This window comes from Euprymna scolopes, chromosome 6 (assembly GCF_053919585.1).
Source record: "Euprymna scolopes isolate OS-2025 chromosome 6, ASM5391958v1, whole genome shotgun sequence".
In the NCBI taxonomy this organism is placed as follows: domain Eukaryota; kingdom Metazoa; phylum Mollusca; class Cephalopoda; order Sepiida; family Sepiolidae; genus Euprymna; species Euprymna scolopes.
The window spans coordinates 157,471,033-157,493,244 of NC_136487.1; the positions used below are offsets into that span (position 1 = coordinate 157,471,033).

Here is a 22,212-nt window from a genome sequence, read left to right on the forward strand (position 1 = left end):
TATCTTGAGTGTTACTGTTATTCGCACAACGCTATGACCAATATACCTTCAACCTTCTTTAGGTGTATCCTGTTGAACTTGAGAATCTCTCTATTGAACTCTGGAATCTGCACAGAATTTTGAACAGATCCGTTTATTTAATTCACGGGAATAGCATTTTATCTCAATATTAAATTAAATATTCATTCAGTAATACCATGCAAGTTGATATTTCTGAGAAGACCTTGATGGCTTTACAGATATCTAGTGCTACCATCCTAGTTTCACCGACTTATTCAGTGCACTTTAACCCCTTTGAGGCATATCTGGAGTTTATCTGAAATCCATGAGGCACCGTATGCACGTTTGCTATGAACCCTGAATCCTTATTCACATTTCTGTTCTTGTTTTTTTAATTTCTAAAATTTTAAGTTTATAAATTAAAACATAAGGTAAGCGGATATACCTTGAGGAGATAAACACTCATGTATTGCACAGTTCCAGGTCATCCTTGGGCAAGGTGTAACACCTTTTAGACTCCCTGATATGCTGGAATAGTGGGTAGATGGAGTTTTCAGCGATGACCGGATAGAAGTTAAAGTAATTCACAATCATCTTCTTAGTATTGCTTGCGCTGAGGATTGGATCTACAAATTCCATGTAGATTCCCCAAGTTTAACAAGATACATCATTTTCAAGTTATTCTGTAACAGAACGTGGACACACGTATAGCAGCAACAGCCAACATATGCAAATGACGGAGCTGTGTTGGAGGTGATATCATAGCAAGGAAGACAAAATTCTGCTTTCCAGCTGACTACAATATGGTTGTCTTCAAGTCCAATGTAAACAAGTTCTTGATGAGCTGTCCCCTTAAGTAATCCAATTTACCAAATTTCCATGATTACTACGATATTATCCCATTGACTACTGTACTCATTAACCCTTATCCTCGAGTGGCCTGCAGGCCTTGATAAGTGGTGACTCCTTTGTAAAAAAAAAAACAAAAAAAAAATTATAAAAAAGGAAAACAAACACTTGATGTTAAGAGGACAGAGATAGACGTGTTACACACTTGAACCAAGAGCAACAGGGAAAGAGTCTTGTTAAGCACATTGGAATACAGGAAGATTTTTGAATAAGAGACAAGGCATTTTGGAAGTACCTGTAAATAAATATCTGCTGCATCCACTGAAATAAAAGAGTTGAATTCTTTCCTTGCGACTGTCTACATACAACATATGAATCCAGAGTGTCAACCTGTAAAGACTATGTTACAATTTAATGCTGAATCCAATAATCTCTGAAAAGGTTTTATGCTCCAAGTTATTTATGTCTTCGAATATTTATTCATGGAGTTTGGGTTAGCTGTTTCGTAGAGGAAAATAACAACAAGTGAAAATTGGTTAAGCAGGAGCAAATTTTTTATACATCAAAAAGTTCTGATTTTTCCAATTTCTATTAATTGTAATTTTAATAGGTTTGAATCCAACTTCGATAATCAAATAAGATGACTTTACATGTTGGATAAAGACATACATACTATATATATATATATATATATATATATATACATACACACACACACTATAAATTTGTTACTTTTGTGTATCGATATTCGTATTAAAAACCTTTCTATTTATTTAAAAAGAAAATATAACTTTGTTATACATGGGTCGTGAAATTGCATTCACTAGCAAAAAATCTAGCTAATTTGCATATTCTTTTAAACATTCATTTTAATTAATTCCCTATTAGTTTTTTCAGTTTTCTTATGGGATGATCATCTTTAGTTACCTATTATGTGCAATTATATTCATGCAGATATTCTACATGATTTATACTTGCGTAAAAACATAGCAAACACAAACGTCTTTCTATCTATCTATATATATATATATATATATATATATATATATACATACACACACACACACACATATATTAATGTATGTGTATATATATATTTGTTTGAAAACTCCCTTGTTGGTTTTTGGTCTACAGACATGAAACTTAATATATAGGGCTTTATATTTGAGTTTTAGCTGGGGAAAATTGGTGCAAAAGTGTGAAAATTAAAAAAAAAAAAAAAGGAGTTTGCCAGGTGAATGGCAAACGACAGCATTATGAATATGCATGCATAACGTAATAGCTATTCCTTCAGGTTTAAATTTTTAGCCTTGCAGCAATCATATCTTCATAGCTCAGGCATTAATGTCAAAAGAAAAAGTAAATTGTAAGCTAAATGTTTTGGTTTCGATTCTCGATGGTGGTGCACAAGTCATATTTTTTTTTTTTTAACTTTCTAAATCATTACCATACATTGGATCCAATATAATATAATACAAAATCTGCATCAATCAAAATATTATACTTAAGCATATTTTATGACCAGGCAATACCAGACTGCTTGCTAGTATATATATATATAGGGTGTCCGTAAAGTTACTATACAGTATTATTGTCTTATTGTATTATATTTGTATTAATAGTTAATATATTACAGGGTGTCTGTATAGTAACTTGTAAGACTGTATAGTAACTTTACGGACATCCTGTGTATATATATATATACTAGTAGGTCGCCCGGTGTTGCCCAGTCATAAAATACACATAAATATCATATTTTAATTCTGACAGAAACTGAGACATGTGCATAATAGTATTGTTTTTTCTAAACAGTTCACTTCTTGTAAGTAAACAAAAGAAATTACTCAAGCTGAGATTGAAACCAAAACCTAAAGACAGTGAGTCAAGTATAATAATCATTAAACCAGCGTGACATGCTCTTTAAAACTGTTTTCAAACCTACTTATTCTTAACATAAGTAATCTGTAATGTGAACTATTCACGCATATGCATTCGTGAAACAGTAAATAGATACAAATCTGATTACTCCCACGTATCAATTTTGACCCCTTAGCAGCCCTTTTTTTTGGGTGGACAAAAATGGATTAAAAAGTTTTCCACATGTCTGAATATCCTAGATACCAAATTTCAAGTGTGTAGATCATAAATTCGTTGAGAAGCGTCCTCACACGCACAAATTCTCACTTTTATGGGTATATACATGTATATATATGAAGAGATGAAAAAGAAACAAACCAAACTATATGTTCATCAACGTTTTGACTTTATTTCAAAACTTCCTCTGAATAATTTGAAGAAAATAAAATACCAGTAAATCCCTTTCACTTCACGAACACAAGTATACATTCAAATATTTTATTGGTATTTTATTTTGTTCAAATTATTTGTTTCGAGGAAGTTTTGAAATACAGACGAAATGTTGATGAACATATAGTTTAGTTTTTTTCCTTTTTTTATCTCTCCATCCATAGCCTTGAGCTTTGTAGATGCTTTTGTAGCGTGGAGTTCTTTTTTCGGGGTGAGGGTGCTGGCCTCACGCCCAACCTTCCCAGAAGGTACATACAGTGCCTAGTCATCTCAAAAGGTCACCTATCTTGTACTGGCCAGGCTCAACGCTGCTTAACTTCAGTGATCTGGCGAGAACCGGTGTGTCAACGTGATTGTACCGTACATTTCATCTCTCGATCACCTTGGAATATTATTTCCATAATTTTCATCATATATAACAGCTTCTTTTTTTTATCTCACAACGTAAATACTCCCCCACCTTGGCTAACCTAACAAGTGGCAAAATCCCACCCTATTACTGTAGAGTTTTCTGGATGCTGAAGAGCTTTCTATTCTAATAGTTTCTTTCCTCAAACTGCTAGAGTTTGGAATTCCCTCCCTGTTTCCTGCTTCCCAGTACTAACATGCAGGAATTTAGATGTAAGGTGAACAGACATCTCGCTCATCTCCTAACATGGTTCCAAACAGTAGTCCCTTACGTCTAGGTGGCAATGGTAATATACCTTGTTTAGGGTGAATAAGAATAAAAACAAGTGAAGCATGCGTGGTGAGTGCATAGTGAACGAGGCATAAAAAAATGACTAAGTTCAGCCCCCCCCCCCCCCATTTAGACACAAGAGTCCCCAGTGGACGTCAAATCCTGGTGAGAATGAACAAACGGTGCAGTTTTAGGCCTTAACATATGTAAATTTGAGTTCTGCACCATGCAAAAAAAGAAATGATTAAGTTCACCCACCCACCCCATTTAGCCCCAAAAGTCCCCAAGGCCTTAACTTAAATTTGAGTTCACCCTCATGCAAAACTGCTAAATAGACATACACAGAAAATGTTTGATAAATATTGTAAAATAGTCCCAAAAATGGAGTGTTTTTATTAGCCCTAAAGAGCCCCTGAGGCACACAAAAGAGTTATTGCGAAGTATAGACAAACAAAATTATATAGAAATCAGTTAGTTACAACTTTTCAGAAAGTTTTATAAAAATCAAAGGCATCAATTTTTTTAACAAGCACGAAAGTGTTAATTTTAGCCATTTTAACCCGAAAGGCACCCCCAGGGGGACAACCAGAGTTTTCCTGGAAAATCCATTCTGCTACTTTTTTACTCATATCATGTTTAATGTTTGTGCAAAATTTATAAAAATTCCAAGGCATAGTTATTGAGAAAAGTGCGGACAGATGGACAGATAAGGGTGAATTCCAGATGTATCTTGTCGACCTCAAGAATGTTTCAGTTGAACTCTGGAATTTGGACATCCAAATTTGGATATCCAAATTTGGATGGGTTTGGACGTTCAAATTCGCAAGTTCGACAGAAACATTCCTGAATTCTTACATTCTTACAGGCACTGTAAAAACTTAAATTTGCTTACAAATGATTTTCTTCATAAAAATAAAACTACTGGATTAATTTATGTGATTTTCAGTATACAATATTTTCTTTTAGCCACAGGTACATACATCATATTTTTTCGTGTGGAAATTTGTACAAGTGTCAATAATAATTAAAAAATTTTTTTTTATTTAAATGCAACGATTTACAAGAAAAAAAAAATTGAACATTGCAAACCAACTAACTAGGACAAAGGGTGAAAACTGACCATTATTGAGTTGATAATGTTTGTACTTGTTGGGGATACATCCTCAATCGTTGATCTGACAGAGTCTGAACTATTTTCTAATTGGTGATCTTGCTTCTGTCATAGTTGGGTATCGTGCTATGCAGTTATAACGGGTATATTCTGTTGATTTACTCGGCATATAACTCCAATCATCGTTATTAATACACATGCACTCTCACGCATCAATAGCATCAATATTAACAGCGATGAAAAATGGCATGAGTTTCATTAATATTATTTTTTTAAAATACAAAAATTTGGAATTTAAAACAATTTTTTTAAATTTATTTTCCCCAACAAGTATGCCAAATAGAGATTAAATTAACATAATTCATATTTTTCGAGGTTACTTATAATACAGATATAATATTTAGATGGTTGTACGTCTACATTATATTTTTGATGATATCTTTGCATATATATACATTTTCTCAAGACAAGTCTCTTATTTTCTGTCAATATGCTACGTTATTCTAAGTGGAATGGTAAGTTTACATAGATATAATTGGATCTTTTTTTTTTTATATGGTGGTCACCACTTATCAAGGCCCGGAAGCCACTCGGGGATACGGGTTATTGCATATTACTATCAATGAGATAGTATCGTAGTAATCATTAGTATTGATATTTGATAGGGTGTCTTATTTAAGAGAACGGTTTGTCAGGAATTTGTTCATGTTGGACTTGAATACATCCAAGTTGCAGTTAGGTGGGAAACAGGAAAACGGAAGAGAGTTTCACAGTCGTGCACTTCTAAAAAAGAAGCTCTGCTCATGGAATCTACATTTGGATTCAGGCACACATAAAGAGTGGGGAAAATTAATGACAGTAGCTTCAGCTAGACGAGTGTTTTTCGTGAAAGATTGGTGATGGGGGACCAGAGAATGGAGCTCAGACGAGCACTTGCCATGGAAATAACGATAAAACAAAGACAGGCTCGCAACGTCTCTTCTGTGGGAGAGAGGCTACAGGGAAGAGAAAAGGGCATCCTCCACTAAGCCACGAAGTCTATTTTGTACTCTGTCAAGGCAGGATAGGCTGTTTTTAGCAGCTCCTGCCCAGATGTGGCAGCAGTACTCCATCCTTGGACGTACTTGGCTTTTATACAGATAGAAAATTGCATCAGTAGTGAAATATCGTCTAGAGCGGTAGAAGAATCCCACCATTTTCCCAATGTCCTTGGCAACAGACCTGATGTACTTGTTCCATTCCAGATCAGGAGTAAAGGTCAAACCCAGAAGCTTGTCAAAACATGGAGCCTCCTCAAGACAAGAGCCATCCATTTCAATTGATGCCAGATGGGGATCAGAGTGTTGATGATGTAAAGATAGGAGCTTCGTTTTAGATGCATTAAAAGTAACAAGCCACCTCTTCCCCCACTCTACCACGCACTCAAGATCAGAGGATAGAGAATCAGAGAGAACTTTGTCATTTACGGCCTTTAATGTATTGCCATAGATGGTCGTGTCATCAGCATAGATGTCAACAAATGATTTAAGTATATATTTTGGGAGATCATTGCTGTAGATCAGGAAGAGAGTTGGGCCTAGGATGGACCCCTGAGAGACTCCAGTATTAATACTGTGGGCCTCTGATTTCTGCCCATCAACCACTACTCTTATGAACCTCCTTGTGCCATACCTTATCGAAGGCCTTCAATATATCCAAAGCAATTGCCCTGGAAAGGAAGCCTTTATCAAGAGATTCACTAATCTTATGAGATATAACCGTTAGCACATCTGCTGCAGATCTTGCGAAGCGAAAACCATATTACATGTCACTAAGAAGGTTGTTTCTGTTGAGGTGGTTGACTACTTTATTTAATATGGATTCCAGTAACTTACTCATGACACACAAGAGACTTATTGGTTTGTACTGAGAGGGAGATGACTTTTCACCTGAATTCTTAAATACAGGGCATACTGATGAGGTTTCCCAGGGTGTTGGAAAGCACTTCTCCTTAAGGCAACGCTTAAACAGTTTTATAAGTATGGGGGCAAGTTCTGGTTGGAGCTTTTTCAGCACTATAATTGGAATACCGTCAGGATCAGTTGCTTTACTGGAATCAAGATTCTTGATTAGCTTGGCGACCTCACACACAGATATTTGTATGTTGCCTAGCGTGTTGTCTGTTATAGGAAGAAATACGGGGAGTTGATCGCCTTCGTCGCTTAGGGTAGAATTAGCTGCAAAGTTCTTGGATCTATCGGATTTTGCAAAAAAAAAAAAAAAAAAAAAATAGAAAAAAAAAAATAGAAAAAAAAAAAACAAAGCAATTTGTAGATTTAACTGATTATGTAGAAAAAAAAAAAAAAATGATTTCCATTAAATCACATTTTTGAAGAAAAAAAAAATGTCTTATAACATTTTGACATAATAATGTTTAAAACAGAAAAAATATGGGTGTTGTCCAACAATATTTGCGTTATAAAAAAATGTCATTTTCTCAATTGTAAGAAATAGGATTTATTGCATTTTGCATGCAAAATTTTTATTTTATATATATCTACAGAATAATTGGATTCCACTCATTTTGGATCCTTAATTTGTACCGCTATGTCAATTTTGCATTTTACAACTCTGACTGCCACTTATGAAACCATTGAATCTTATGACCAATTCACTTTTTGGAACAACTCAATCCACTGCATATCCTTTCATTTGTATCTTTCTCACTTTTCATTTCTTTTCTGCATTTCATGAACTCTTTACACTAAAGTTTTTGCATAAGTGATTAGTTTTCATATAATGCAGTTTCAATTTATGCCAGTACCAGCAAATTAATAGCTTCGCTATAATAATTATTTGCTAAAATCTTTCCTCTGATGAAAACGCATTCTTTGAAACGCTGCGGATTAAGGAAATCTTAGTATTACTTTTTAGATATCCTGTCGAATAATAAATTCTTGCAAACTATAATTTATGGTCTTAAATTGTGTTCTTTTATGACAAGCTCTATTTCCTATTTTGGTTGTATTGAGCTTTTTTATTTGGTTGGATTTACTATATAAATATTAATATTTATGTTCTCTTTAAATTTACAGAAGCTTTTGACTTGTAAACTTAATTTTTACTTCTTGATTATATCTAACAGAAGGTTTTGTTTATTCACAAGGGAGTCACCACTTATAAAGGCCTGAGGGCCACTCGAGGATGGGGGTTAATGAGTATAGTGGTCACGGAGACAACAGCAATCATTAGTGGTAGAAATTGACTATTTAAGGGGATGGCTCAACAAGAACTTATTTACACTGAACTTAAAGATGACCATATTGTAGTCAACTGGAAAGTAAACTAACAGAACAGAGTTCTAGGAAAGGACAGTTCTAGGAAAGAAGCTTTTTTTTTCATGAAATTTGCGTTTAGATTAAGCCACAGATAGAGAGTGAGAAAAATTGTTGCTTGTGCTTCTGAAACACAGTTCAAACCTCTAGGACCCACATGCTGTCCATCACCGTCACAAAGGAACAAACAAATAAAAAAAAATAAGGAAAGAAAAAAAGTATCTGACTTGGCATTTTTTTAAAGTGCAAATAAAATGCATTTACTTATGGTTCTTCCAAAACAATGGATTCCATTATTTTCCCAAACTCTCTTCTGGCACACATGCATTTTAAAAGTCTCTGTTGCTGCTGACGTCAACCAGCGCTTTCTCGCTCTTGCCTTTCACATGTCTATCTTGACCAGCGCCCACTTTGCTCCTTGTTTTTTGTTCTTGACCACGTGCTGTTCTTTTTTCTCCTTTTATTTTCTCATGAACCAAGCTTGCACAGACTTGCTAATTTGCATACATGTTTGAATGGCTGCTGCAGCTAATATTTTCTTATATGCACTCTGTTACATACCTTCCCTTCCAAAAAAAATTATTCTTTACAAGAATTTTAATTAATTGCCCACAGTAATAAAAGAAAAGAAACCTAAAAAGTTCACCCAATAAAACAGGAATAATTAAATCAAAATAAAAATGTCTTAGTATATAGTCTGTTCAACATTTCCTTTTTATACTTTTTGTAAGGAATTACTTTTCTATTTATTCTTTGTTTTTTTTTTCATTTGTAAAAATAAAGGAATCCCAACGCATTTTTCTAAATACTTAAAAGCATTTTAATACGTTGAAAAGGAAAAAAAATCCATTAACTATTTAAATAGCAAGAATGTATGTTTTTTTTTGTATTTTCAGAAATTTCACAGAAGCAGTGTTGAAGTGTTTCAGCTTGGTTGCGCAAGAATACAGTTTTAAATGTTAAAAATATTTTACAAAATCAGTTAAGTTCATGCAAGACCAAATCAAAGTTTGAATAGTCAATGTTTATTGGTGCTGAGTCTGTAAATTCACCAAACTGAAATGGGATATTTATTTATTTATTTTTTTTACAAAGTCACCACTTATCAAGGCTTGGAGGTCACTTAAGGATAAGGTTTAGTAACAAAGTCAGTTTATTGACTTCTGACAGTCTTCATAACACGTTATGCTGTTGTGTTCCAAGATACATTTATCATTCAAACACTACCATGTTTGAATATATCGTTAAGTGTCAGTTTTAGTCATTTAGAACTGCTTTAAAGCTTCACCGCTTACTCATTTTTCGACCAAATTTCAAACAATTATTATAGTTTATAGATCACCTTCTCAACTATATTGTGAAAATTTTTTTTTCAATTTTCGTTCAATAAAACAAAAGTTATGATTAATTTAGTGGTGTTCAAAATCATAAAAAGACCTAAGGAGGTGAGTGATGTTTTTTATGATTGGTTTCCATAGCAACCACATCACTTCAGCGACTAGTGTTGCTACTAATTACTGCTGTCGCAAAAAGAGAAGTTACAAATGAAACAGACAGAATGAAAGAGATAATTGGGGGGTATTTTATTGAAGCAGACAAGTGCCATACCTTGTTATGTGCATGTTACGTTTATGAGGGCAAAAAAAATAAGACTGAAATTAAACAAAGAACAAGTGAATTTATTAGAAGCTTGGAAAAGCATGGATTACAATAGAAAAATGAAAAGTAGTATGGTTAAGCTTAAATATGGAAAAGTAAAGAACTAGTTGTTAAAACTAGAAAAGAAAAGGACAAGATATTCTAGTAAAAAACAAATTTATAATTACAAAAATTGTAGCATTAAGAATTGATTATATAATGTTAAATTGAATTAAAAAGAAAACTATTTGGGCAGTTGGTGAAAAAATCTATCAAAAAAGTAAGGAGAGATATTAATGTTCTGACCGATAGGATGGTGAAATGGAATCAATGGTTGATGTAAGAAAATAAGGAAAAAAAACTTGCATGAAAAAGAATATATATTAGAATAGAAAAATGGTTAAGCTGAAACATTAATAAAATAAATTTATAACTTAAAATATTGTAGCATTAAGAATTGATTATACAATGCTTAAATTGAATTTAAAAAAAATTAATGCAATATTTTAAGTTATAAATTTATTTTATTAATGTTTCAGCTTAACCATTTTTTTATTCTACTACATATATATTCTTTTTCATGCAAGTTTTTTTGTTCCTTATTTTCTTACATCAACCATTGATTCCATCTCACCATCCTATCAGTCAAAACATTAATCTCTCCTTGCTCCTTTGATAGATTTTTTCACCACCTGCCCAAATAGTTTTTTTGATTAAAACTTCCTCTTTGAAATCTTTGACTAAACTAGTTATCATAATCTTTTTCCTAGTCCTATGACTTATTTATCTCTTTATTGTTAAGTTACTTTTAATGAGAATATTTAAGAGGACACTAGTTTATCTAACTGTTTTAGTCCATGTCCTATTTTTCTCTCTTAATGTTGTACCTCTGTTTGGCAAGATTATTCAAGACAATTACAACTTATTTTTGTCTCTGAAGTACTCAGTGACTTTTGACGAGATTATTCAGGACAATTACGGTTGACACTTAACCCAACAGGCAAGAGGCATTATTCCTGCTCCCGACTTAACCAGAAATCAACATTATACAACAATTATTGTATTTTGCCCCTTTTGTGCCAGAATATAGTTTGATCTTATCATTAAACATTGGCAGTTCTGCTATCTAACGCAAGCACTGCTTATTCACTTATTGATTTTATTTCTGCTATTTTCTTTGTAAACCGACCCATCAAAAATCCAACCACTAACTTCTGATGGCTACGCTACACGCTACATTCCATACCAAGGAAATTTGATTCATTGTCCAAATTCTGTCAACAACTTCTGGACTGTCTACAGAAAGAAATTTGTCACTATTTACATTCTCCATCTCTATAACCAAGGACTGTGAGTACCCTAAATGTTTAGTGGGCACTTATCTTTCTACACCAGTAGCAATGCAAGCTGCTGCACCTTATTATAAAGTTTCAGTTTCAGTGAATAATTTCTTTAATGTCAAGTGTCCTACCTGACTACCATTTGCTTTCTTCATTTTGACCTTTTTTGGATAAAATGCCTAGTTGTGACATCTAAATCAATATAATGTAACGTCGCCGTTACTTTTAACCATGTCGTTACAGGTCAAATCCCTCAGACACATATGCTGTCCAGCACCGTTGCAAAGGAACAAACAAATAAAAAAGGAAAGAAATAAAAATCAGACTGTATTTTTTAAGTGCAAATAAAATGCATTTAATCGTGGTTCTTGCAAACAACGCATTTCATTATTTTTCCAAAGTCTCTTTGCGTGCACACACTTTTTTTTTTAAAAGTCTCTGTTGCTGCCACCTCACGCCAGCCAGCACTTTCTCGCCCTCAATTTTTACATATTGATCTTGCTCAGCACTTTGTTTCTTTTTTTTTTGCTCGACCACATGCTGTCCTATTTCCTCCTTTTTTTTCTTGTGACACACACATAGTGCTTTAACAGATGCTCGCTTTCTTTTTTTTTTTACAAAGGAGTCATCAAAGCTCAAAGGCCACTCAGGGATAAGGATTAATGAGTGTGCAGTAGTCAATGGGAAAATATAGTAATCGTTAGTAGTGGAAATTTAGTAAACTGGATTACTTGAGTGGATGGTTTATCAAGAACTTGTCTAAGTTGAACTTAAAGACGATCATATTGTGGTCAGTTTAAAAGCAGGAAAATGGAACAGAGTTCCACAGGCGTACAGTTCTAAGAAAGAAGCTTTGTTCATGGAATCTACGTTTAGGTTTAGGCACAGATAAAGCGTGAGGGAAATTATTGATAGTGGTTTCAGTGAGACAAGTGTTTTTTTTTGTGAAAGTCAGGCCAGTGGAGGGGGGGGCATAGATTGGAGCAGAGACGAGCACTTGCCATGAAAATAACGATAAAGCAGAGACATGCTTGCAACATGTCTTCTGTGGGAAAGAGGTTGCAAGGAAGAGAAAAGGGCATCCCCTACTAGGCTGCTGCTGCTAATATTTTCTCACGCGCACCCATACGCGCTCTGTTACACGTAGCCAGACAAGTGCTTTTTGTGAACGTTTGACAGAGGGGACCATAGATTGAAGGCCAGACAAACATTTACAATGAAAATAACGATAGAGCAGAGTCAGACTCACAAAGTCTCTTTTTTGGGAAAGAGATTGCAGGAAGAAAAAGGAATCACCAACTAGATTTCAAAGCTAATTTTCTGGACTATTTTCTAATTGGTGACCTTGCTTCTGAACAGTTACAACAGGTCCAACCTGTTCATTTACTCTTCATATAACTCCATCTTTGTTTTCCAGTCAACAATATACAACAACAAGCAAGGGAGATCACTCTTAGAACTTAACACAACTCTCATCTTAATACAAAAGAAAGAACATATTCTCCCAGGCTTTACCTTCTCTTTGAAAATGGGTTAGTTTATTGCTAATCATCTGAAATATTTCTAGCAGGGGATGCCAATGGGCCTGCTCAGGCATTTATTGTGGATCAGAATGTACATGCCTTTTATGCGCTGGCTTTTCACACCTGTCCGTGGTGGGAGGAGGGAGGTAAGTACCAACATGCGATGTATTAGGTCGGTGCAAAAATGTCTTTAAGCCAAAAATAACATTTTGCAACAATCTAATGAATAAATCTGACATTTTTTCCGTTTTAGGAACCTGGGTTTCATTGTGTGGCTGTCTTTTAACCGTTGTTGCAACTCGTGACCACATTTTATCAATGCTTTCAAATTTCATTAAATTTTATAAATTACATGAAGCAATTCATGTTTTTTTGCTTTTAACTATTATTGAAATGGCTGATGTCTATCTTTTAGCTATTATTGAAATGGCTGATATCTTTTTTTTTTCTTTTTTTTTACAAAGGCATCACCACATTATCAAGGCCAAGAGGCCACTCAAGGATAAGGGTTAAAGAGTGTACAGTAGAAATTGGACAATATAGTAATCATTAGTAATGAAAATTTGGTAAATTTGATAACTTATATGGAACGGCTCATCAAGAACTTATTTACGTTAGACTTGTAGTCAGCCGGAAAGCAGGAAAACGGAAGACAATTCCACAGGCGTGCAGTTCTAAGAAAGAAGCTTTGTTCATGGAATCTACGTTTAGGTTTAGGCACAGATAAAGAGTGGGGGGAATTATTGATAGTGTTTACAGCTAGACGAGTGTTTCTTGTGAAAGTTTGGCGAGGGGGGACCATAGATTGAAGCTCAGTCGAACACTTTCCATGAAAATAACGATACATCAGAGACAAACTCGCAACATCTCTTCTGTGAGATAGAGGTTGCAAGGAAGAGAAAAGGACATCTCCTACAAGGCCACGAAGTCTATTTTGAACTCTATCAAGGCAGGCCAAGTCCTTTCTAGCAGCTCCTGCCCAGATGTGGCAGCAGTATTCCATCCTTGGACGTACCTGGCTCTTATATAGATAGAGAATAGCATCAGCAGTGAGATATCTACCGGATCGATAGAAAGATCCCACCATTTTTCCAGCGGCCTTGGCAACAGATTTGATGTACATGTTCCATTTAAGATCAGGAGTAATGGTCAAGCCAAGAAGCTTGTCAAAACTTGAGGCCTCCTGAAGACGAGAGCCATTCATTTCAATTGATGCCAGATGTGGATCAGAATGTTGATGATGTAAAGAAAGAAGCTTGGTTTTAGATGCATTAAAAGTAACCAGCCACTCCTTACCCCATTGTACTACGTGCTCAAGATCAGAGGAGAGAGAATTGGAGAGAACTTGGTCGTTTACTGTCTTAGATGTGCTACCATAAATGGTAGTGTCGTCAGCATAGATGTCTACAAATGATGTAAGGATGTGATTTGGAAGATCATTAATATAGATCAGGAAAAGAGTTGGGCCCAGGATGGATCCCTGAGGGGCACCGGCATTAATACTGTGAGCTTCTGATTTTTGCCCCTCAACTACTACTCTTATGAACCTATCAGAAAGAAATGATTTAATAATTAAGAAGATATTTCCAGCAATACCATAGCTAGAGATCTTATGAAGTAAACCTTTATGCCATACCCTATCAAAGGACTTAGATATGTCAAGAGCAATTGCCCTAGAAAGGTTGCCTCCGTCGAGAGATTTGCTAATCCTATGAGATATAACTGTAAGCACATCAGCTGTAGATCTAGCAGAACGGAAACCATATTGAGTGCTTTTAGCTATTATTGAAATGGCTGATATCTTTTAGCTATTATTAAAATGGCTGATATCTTTTAGCTATTATTAAAATGGCTGATGTCTATCTTTTAGCTATTATTAAAATGGCTGATGTCTATCTTTTAGCTATTATTAAAATGGCTGATGTCTATCTTTTAGCTATTATTAAAATGGCTGATGTCTATCTTTTAGCTATTATTAAAATGGCTGATGTCTATCTTTTAGCTATTATTAAAATGGCTGATATCTTAACTATATCTGATATCTTAACTATTATTAAAATGGCTGATATCTTTACAAATATATTGAAACGAGGAGGATTTTATGGTTTGCTTGGAGAAATGTGCATAGTATGCAACGAGTTGTTTGAAAACTATGACAATGCAGTTTTCTAAAAGAAACACTTAGGTATGACGAAGCAAGGTAAAAATAATGAAATGAAAAATTTCAATTATTTTCAAGCATTAATTATTTACAGCATATGTCGAACCAGGATGGTATCATGTCAAGTTCTATAAATTTTCAACATACACCTCATCTTCAAAATAAAAAAAATTAAACAAAATAAAATAAAAATATGTACTACCATTCAGTGGAGATGTGTTAATGCTGGAAACCAGCAACTCTTTACACACTGAAATGTATTCAGGTGGATTTAATTTTTTTTTTTTCAAATAGTTCGTTTTCATACATTATGATATTGCAGTTTTTGGTAATTCTGCAGTTTACGGACCATGCTGAAATAGCATTATTATTTCAGATACCTATTTTTTTATGGAAATCATTCAAGACAAACCATGAAGCCACTTGATGTGAGGAGCTAACAAGGAGCTTATCCCCGAGTGGCTTCCGGTCCTTGATAAGTGGTGACTACCTTGTAAAAAAAAGAATGAAAGCAGATTATTGCAAAAACAGGAGATGCCTATTGATCTTAGTCATGAAAGAAAAGTTAGAAGGAAAACAGTGAATAAGAAGAGAATTCCACAAGCTTGTAGTTCTGGGGAAGAAGCTACTGGAATAGGAAGCTGTATTACAATGAGGTATTAAAACAGTGAGTTAATGAAGACCACTAGACCAACGAGTAAAAGAAGCTGGGATAAAGGAAGCAGGGGATAGATCAGACAATTCTGAAGAACACTTGCCTACATAATATTTGTAAAAAACTGAAACTAGCAACATTACATTTCTGAGAGAGAGGTTGCAATGAAAAAGAAAGTGTGGGGGCCAATCAAATTACAGAGACGTTTGTGCATTTTATCAAGAACTTATCCTTAACAGGGAAAGAGGGGGAGCTTTGTTAACTATTCTGCTGATTGGAATAGTTTCCGTATATTTATATCAGATTTACCTCTGCGTTCCATGTTTAAAAAGAATGTGTCCTCTTTAGTATCAGACCTGATAGAATGGTTAATTGTAGGTATAGAACGCTTCATACCCTCCAAAAAATTCCAGCAAAAACCTAACAACCAGCCATGGTTCTCTCTAAAATGTGCTCCTGCCATGATGAATAGAAATCACTATTTCCATTGCTTCTAACCTAATAGATGTACTGAGACTAAAGCTGCCTTCAGGACTGCCAGCAACCACTGTAAAAGAGTAATAAAGAATGTGAGAGAGTTGTATGCTCAGTCTGTCAAGTCCAAAGTAGCTGATCAGCGATTGGTTCCCACCAGTTTTGGCAAATAACAAACAAGGTCCTGAATAGAGGCATGTACTCTATCCCAACCATCATTAATGGACCCGAGGTAATCTATCAGCATCAGACAAAGCCAAACTCTTTGCAGCTAATTCTACCCTAAGCGATCAAGCCCCCCCCTCCTATTTTCTCCTGTGTCTGAAAACATGCTATGCTACATACAAATATCTGTGCATGATGTTGCCAAGCTAATCAAAAACCTCAATTCCAGTAAAGCAACATGCCCTGATGGCATTCCAATTATAGTGCTGAAAAAGCTTCAACCAGAACTAGCACCCATACTGACAAAACTGTTTCAGCATTGTCTTTAGGAGAATTGTTTCCCCAACATCCTGGAAAACCTCATCTGTATGTCCCGTATTTAAAAATTCAGGGGATCACTCATCTCTCTCTTAATACAGACCAATCAGTCTCCGGTACGCCATGAGTAAGTTGCTAGAATCTGTTAAATAAAGTAGTAGTCAACCACCTCAGCAAAAATAACGTCAGTGACACGCAATATGGTTTCTGTTTTACTAGATCTTCAGCAGGTGTGCTAAGTTATATCTCATAGGATTAACAAATTTCTCGATGGAGACTTCCTTTCTAAGGCAATTGCTTGACATGTCAAAGGTCTTTGATAGGGTATGGTATAAAGGTCTACTCCACAAAATCTCGAGCTACGGTATAGCTGGAAATGTCTTCAATTATTAAATCATTTCTCTCTAATAGGTTCATCAGAGTAGTAGTTGATGGACAGAAATCAGAAACTCACAATATTAATGCTGGAGTCCATCAGGGGTCCATCCTGCGCCCAATTCTCTTCTTGATCTACATCAATGATCTCTCTAATCATACCCTAAGATTATTTGTAGACAGTTATGCTGACGACACTTCAAAGGCTTTAAATGAATAGGTTCTTTGATTCTCTCTCCTCTGATCTTGATCACATGGTGCAATGAGGAAAGAGGTGGCTGGTTAATTTTAATACATCTAAAACCAAGCTTCTATCTTTACATCATCAATACTCACTTTGATCCCTGTCTGGCATCAGTTGAAATGAATGGCTCTCGTCTTGGGGAGGTTTTGACAAGCTTCTGGGTCTAAGATGAAACACGTACATCAAATCCTTTGCCAAAGCTGCTGGAAAAATGATGGGATTGTTTTACCGCTCCAGTAGATATTTCACTGCTGATGCAGTTCGTTACCTATATAAGAGCCAAGTATGTCCAAGAATGGAGTAAAGTTGCCACATCAGGGCAGGAGCCGGTAGAAGCACCTTATCCTGCCTTGACTGTTAATGGTTGACAGAGTTCAAAATAGACTTTGTAGCCTAGTGAGAGATGCCCTTTTCTCTTCCCTGCAACCTCTTTCCCCACAGAAGAGATGTTGTGAGCCTGTCTCTACTTTATCGTTATTTTCATAACAGGTGCTCATTAGAGCTCCAATCTATGATCCCCTCTTGCCTAACTTTCACAGAAAACACCCGTCCAGCTGAAACCACTATTAATTCCCTCACTCTTTATCTGTCCCTAAACCTAAACAGATTACATAAACAAAACTGTTTTCCTAGAACGACACGCCTATGTTTCCTGCTTTCCAACTGACTATGTTATGGTTGTCTTCAAGTCCAACGTGAACAAGTTCTTGATGAACCGTCCCCTTAAGTAATCCCATTTATCAAATTTCCACTACTAACGATTACGATATTTTCCCATTGACTTACTTTACACTCATTAACCCTTATCCTCGAGTGGCCTCCGAGCTTTGATAAGTGGTGACTCCTTTGTAAAAAAAAAAGACTTTCACTTTACAATAAACAAAAGATACTGTTAAAATTGAATTTAGCGTGAAAATATTTTTAAAAAATAACATGGTTTGTAAACTGCAGGAGTACTCAATTTTTTCTTTTCAATATAATGTATGCGTTATTTTCATATATGGTGCTCGACTGAGCTCCAATCTGCTTCTGCATTGTAAAATATTCACAGCAAGGACATTTTCCTACCACAAGTGCATAGAACTTTACTTTCTTTCTACCTGCATCTGCTAACATCTAAAGGAATTTCCATAAATAGTGTTTTTCTCCAAGAACTTTCCATCTATGGAACACGTTATCATGTGATTGTTTCCCTGCAGACTACAACATTGTCGTCTTTAAATCTAATGTAAACAAATACCTGTCATAAACATCCATTAGTAATAAAACTTTGGTTCACTCAATTTATCATTTTAAATCTTCTCATAATATTCTTCATCATTTAACTTACAATCCCCTATCTCATTAAAATTATCCTCGAGTGGATTTTGGCCTTTAAGAGTGGTGACTCATTAATAAAAAAAAAATTATGTGTTTTTCGCCTCTACGTAACTATAAGTTACGTAGAGGCGAAAAACACAGAAACGGCCAAAAATAAAACAAATTGGTGCAATAATGTGTAATTGTGCAGTTTACAGAGCGTGCTATTTTTTAAAATAGTATTTTCTTGTTAAATTTGATTTTTACGATAACTTTTGATTATCGAATTGTTAGGTGAAAATACAAAATAGTTTAATAAAGCTTTTCCCGTCTCGTGTTAAAATGGCTTTAAATAACAACGTTATTTCAGTACGACCCAAAAAACAGCACAAGTATCCAATAATGGAAGGAATTTGTAGATATTTTAAGAATAGATTTCATCACCGGTTCTTAAAATTGCTGTATTTTCATTTTCGTTTCGTTCAATAGCAGAATAGGGACTCTTAAAAAAAAAAAAAAAAAAAATATATCACTGATTTTACTTGATTTTCACAGCCCTTCCCCCCTACAAATCGATTATTTAGCTCTCGACGTTGTTTTTAGTTCTAAAATAAAACTACACATTGTTACTATTTACTTGCTTCCCCGCGAGGGCAGAGTTAAACACAAGGTCGGTTTTTAATGTGGGAAAAATCCAGCTCCCCCAAAAGGGGCACTCTGCATACGTGGTCTATAAATTTTAACTTTTATCCAAAGTTTTTTTTTTTTTTTTACGATATTGTTATTATCGATTAGTTTTATAACTACATTGTTTTTTTTTTCTTTAAATTTCTTCAGTTTTTTTTTTTTTTGTTTTTTTTTTCGTGAAAAAGAATGGTTTTTAGGTTCTTATTCAGATGTGGCACTTATAGCAGCAATTAAAAGTAAAGAAAATACAGAAAAGTCTGTGTTTACTGTTTCACCAGTCACTGAACGAAGATGAAATATTCCAAAAATCACGTAATTTGATCAAGTAATGTTACCGTGCTGAAATAATAACGTTATTTAGAAAGCCATTCTTAACATGTGAAAGGGATATTTTATAACTATTCTGGGTAAACCTGAACGAGAATCATCCTCTCCCTTATAATTTTTATAGTATGTAGTATAGTGTTCGAGGTTGGGGGTATTTATTCCGAAAACCGTTCTTAACATGGGGGAAGTTAGGGGTGTTTATACTACACTGAGTTGGCTCGTAAAATAAATATAGCAACTGTAGAATACCGGTTAAAATTAATGGGGGGAGGGTGATTCTCGTTCAGGTCCGGTCTATTATGTACTTCCACCTAATAATTTAAAAATAAGATATCGTGAAACTTGAAAATACTATTTTAAAAATAGCGTGGTAACATAAGTGCATCCACTGCATCAAATCTGTAATTTTTTATTTTTTTTATTCAATAAAAATCAAATTTTATGACCAAGTCATAATGTTTTCGTCCGGCATGATTTAAATCTGATGAAATAAAATTTTTAAAAAAAAGCTGGGGGGGGGGGCAACTTAAATCGAAGTTGAGAGGTGAAAAATGAAAATATTGAAAAAAAATAAAAATAATATATATATATATATATATATATATATTGTACGTACCCGTTATAGAATTAAGTTCTCACGAAAAAAAAAATCACTTAACTTGATCGGTATTTTTTTATGACCTGCCGTAGTATAAACACCCCATGTTAAGAACGGCTTTCGGACCCCCCCACCTCCCATGTTAAGAACGGCTTTCGAGGTTGGGGGGTATTCTGAAAGCCGTTCTTAACGTGGGAAGGTTGGGGTGTTTATAATACACTGGAGCGGAGCGAGCACTGAGCAGGTCGTAAAAAATTTTACCACTTGATCAAGTAGTGTTTTTTTGTTTTGCTTTGTTTTGTTTTACAGAGGAAAATCAAATTTAACGATATCGATTGTATCCCGTCATCTTGCCTATTTCGCAGACGAGGATGGAGGCGCCAAGCGAGATAACTCCAATCACCGCTTAAAGTTTGTCAAAATTTGATGAGATTATTTTGGAACATGGGCAGAAAAAATACCTAGATAAATATTTTAGTTTTTTTTTTTTAACTTATTTTACAAAGTTTCTATCCTTTTTTTTAATCCTTTTTTTTTCATTTTCTAAATCCTTTTTTTCGTTTAACGGCACCCCCCCCTCCTCGTCCGCGAAATAAGCAAGATGGCGGGATAGATCGATCTCATTAAAATTTGATTTTCCTCCGTTAAGAAAAAAAAACAACAACAAAAAAAACTACTTGATCAAATTAAGTGAAATTTTTTTGTGAGAATTTAATTCCATAACGGGTACGTACAATATCACTTTTTTCTTTTTTTTTTTTTTTTCCAATATTTTCATTTTTTTTAATGTCTAAACAAGTACCAATTAGGTTTTTTGGTGCTAGTGCCCTTTCCCTTATTGCTCCGTGCTATTTTTAAATAGAATTTTCAAGTGTTATATCTTTTTATTAAATTGTAAGGTACGGATTAAATACAAAACACCCCCTCCCCATGTTAAGAATGGCTTTCTAAATAACATTATATTTTTAAGTGCACTAGTACCGGTTTATTTATATATTTATTTCAAATAATAACGTTATTTCAGTACGGTCCGTAAATTTAATTAAGCAAAGCACTAGGTTGTCAGAAACCGACCTTACGAATGCGTGAAAAAAAAATATTGAATAATTTGACCTTCTATTATAAGCACCTTTTTCAACGATCCCTATTCTTTAATTGAACGAAATAAGCATTAGGTACTTATGCACTTTCGCTACCGTGCTGAAATAATGTTATTATGATACTCATGCAGAGAGTGATCCGTGCTGAATAATGTTATTTAAAAAACCATTCTTAACATGGAGAGGGTAGGGTGTTTTGTACCTATTCTGTACTTTAACCTTACAATTGAATAAAAAAAAAAAACATAAAACTTGAATTAAATGTGGAAACGATTTAAAAAAATAGCGCGGAACAGTAAGTGCATTAGCACCGTTATTATTTTGAAAGCCATTCTTCACATGGGTTAGAGAGGATGTTTTGTAACTATTGTGCTTTCACCTAACAATTTAATAATAAAAAGATATCGTAAAACTTGAATGTAACCTGCAAAAACTATTTAAAAATAGCGCGATAACAAAAGTGCATAAGCACCGATCATGTATCTCTTTTTATAGACTTAATTATTATTTTTTTATACGACGAACACAAACAGAATTATAATAAAAGAAAACATTAATACTACAAAAAATATTTTCTTTTTAATTGTCGAAAAACTAGAAAATACAGACAACGTGGATGAGAGGGCGATGTTCGTTTGAAAAATGACAACACTACATGAAATGAACAGCGTGCTCAAAAACGAATTTATAAATGAAACTTACGACATCTTGGCTGCTGTACGACACTACGTGTTGAATTTTAATTTCTGGCATTATGAACTTAAAAAAATAATAATAATAATTTACTCCACGTTAAAATAAAACTAAAATTCCTTTCAAAGAGAAAACACAAGAATTTTAAACTGGCGCAAAATAAAATCTCTATTAGAAGCCTCGTTCTGAGACAAAAAAAAAAAAACTTTCGATTTGTTTGTCTGGCAGGCACGTTCAATAATATAACCTCTAACTGAGATGTTGACGTGGACGTTCAGTAATATAGCCGGTGTTAAAATATGTGGCGTGGTCCCTGACTTTGGTAGAGTCTATCTTAAAGCGTTTTTGTGTAGCC

General features: G+C 34.4%; 1 protein-coding gene across 2 annotated transcripts in view; it reads right to left on the reverse strand.

Moving 5' to 3' along the window:
* Window positions 1–22,093, reverse strand: part of LOC145278077 (DNA repair protein XRCC1-like) — a 128,962-nt gene extending 106,869 nt beyond the window's left edge. The window contains exon 1 of one of the 2 annotated variants that reach the window (XM_080130332.1): window positions 21,867–22,093. In XM_080130332.1, coding sequence (XP_079986458.1) covers window positions 21,867–21,917 — 51 coding nt within the window. In that variant the 5' untranslated portion in view covers window positions 21,918–22,093. Of the gene's footprint in view, window positions 1–20,082; window positions 20,342–21,866 lie in introns of those variants that run through there. The other variant, XM_080130333.1, reaches the window with a different exon arrangement.
* Window positions 22,094–22,212: the final 119 nt, after the last annotated feature.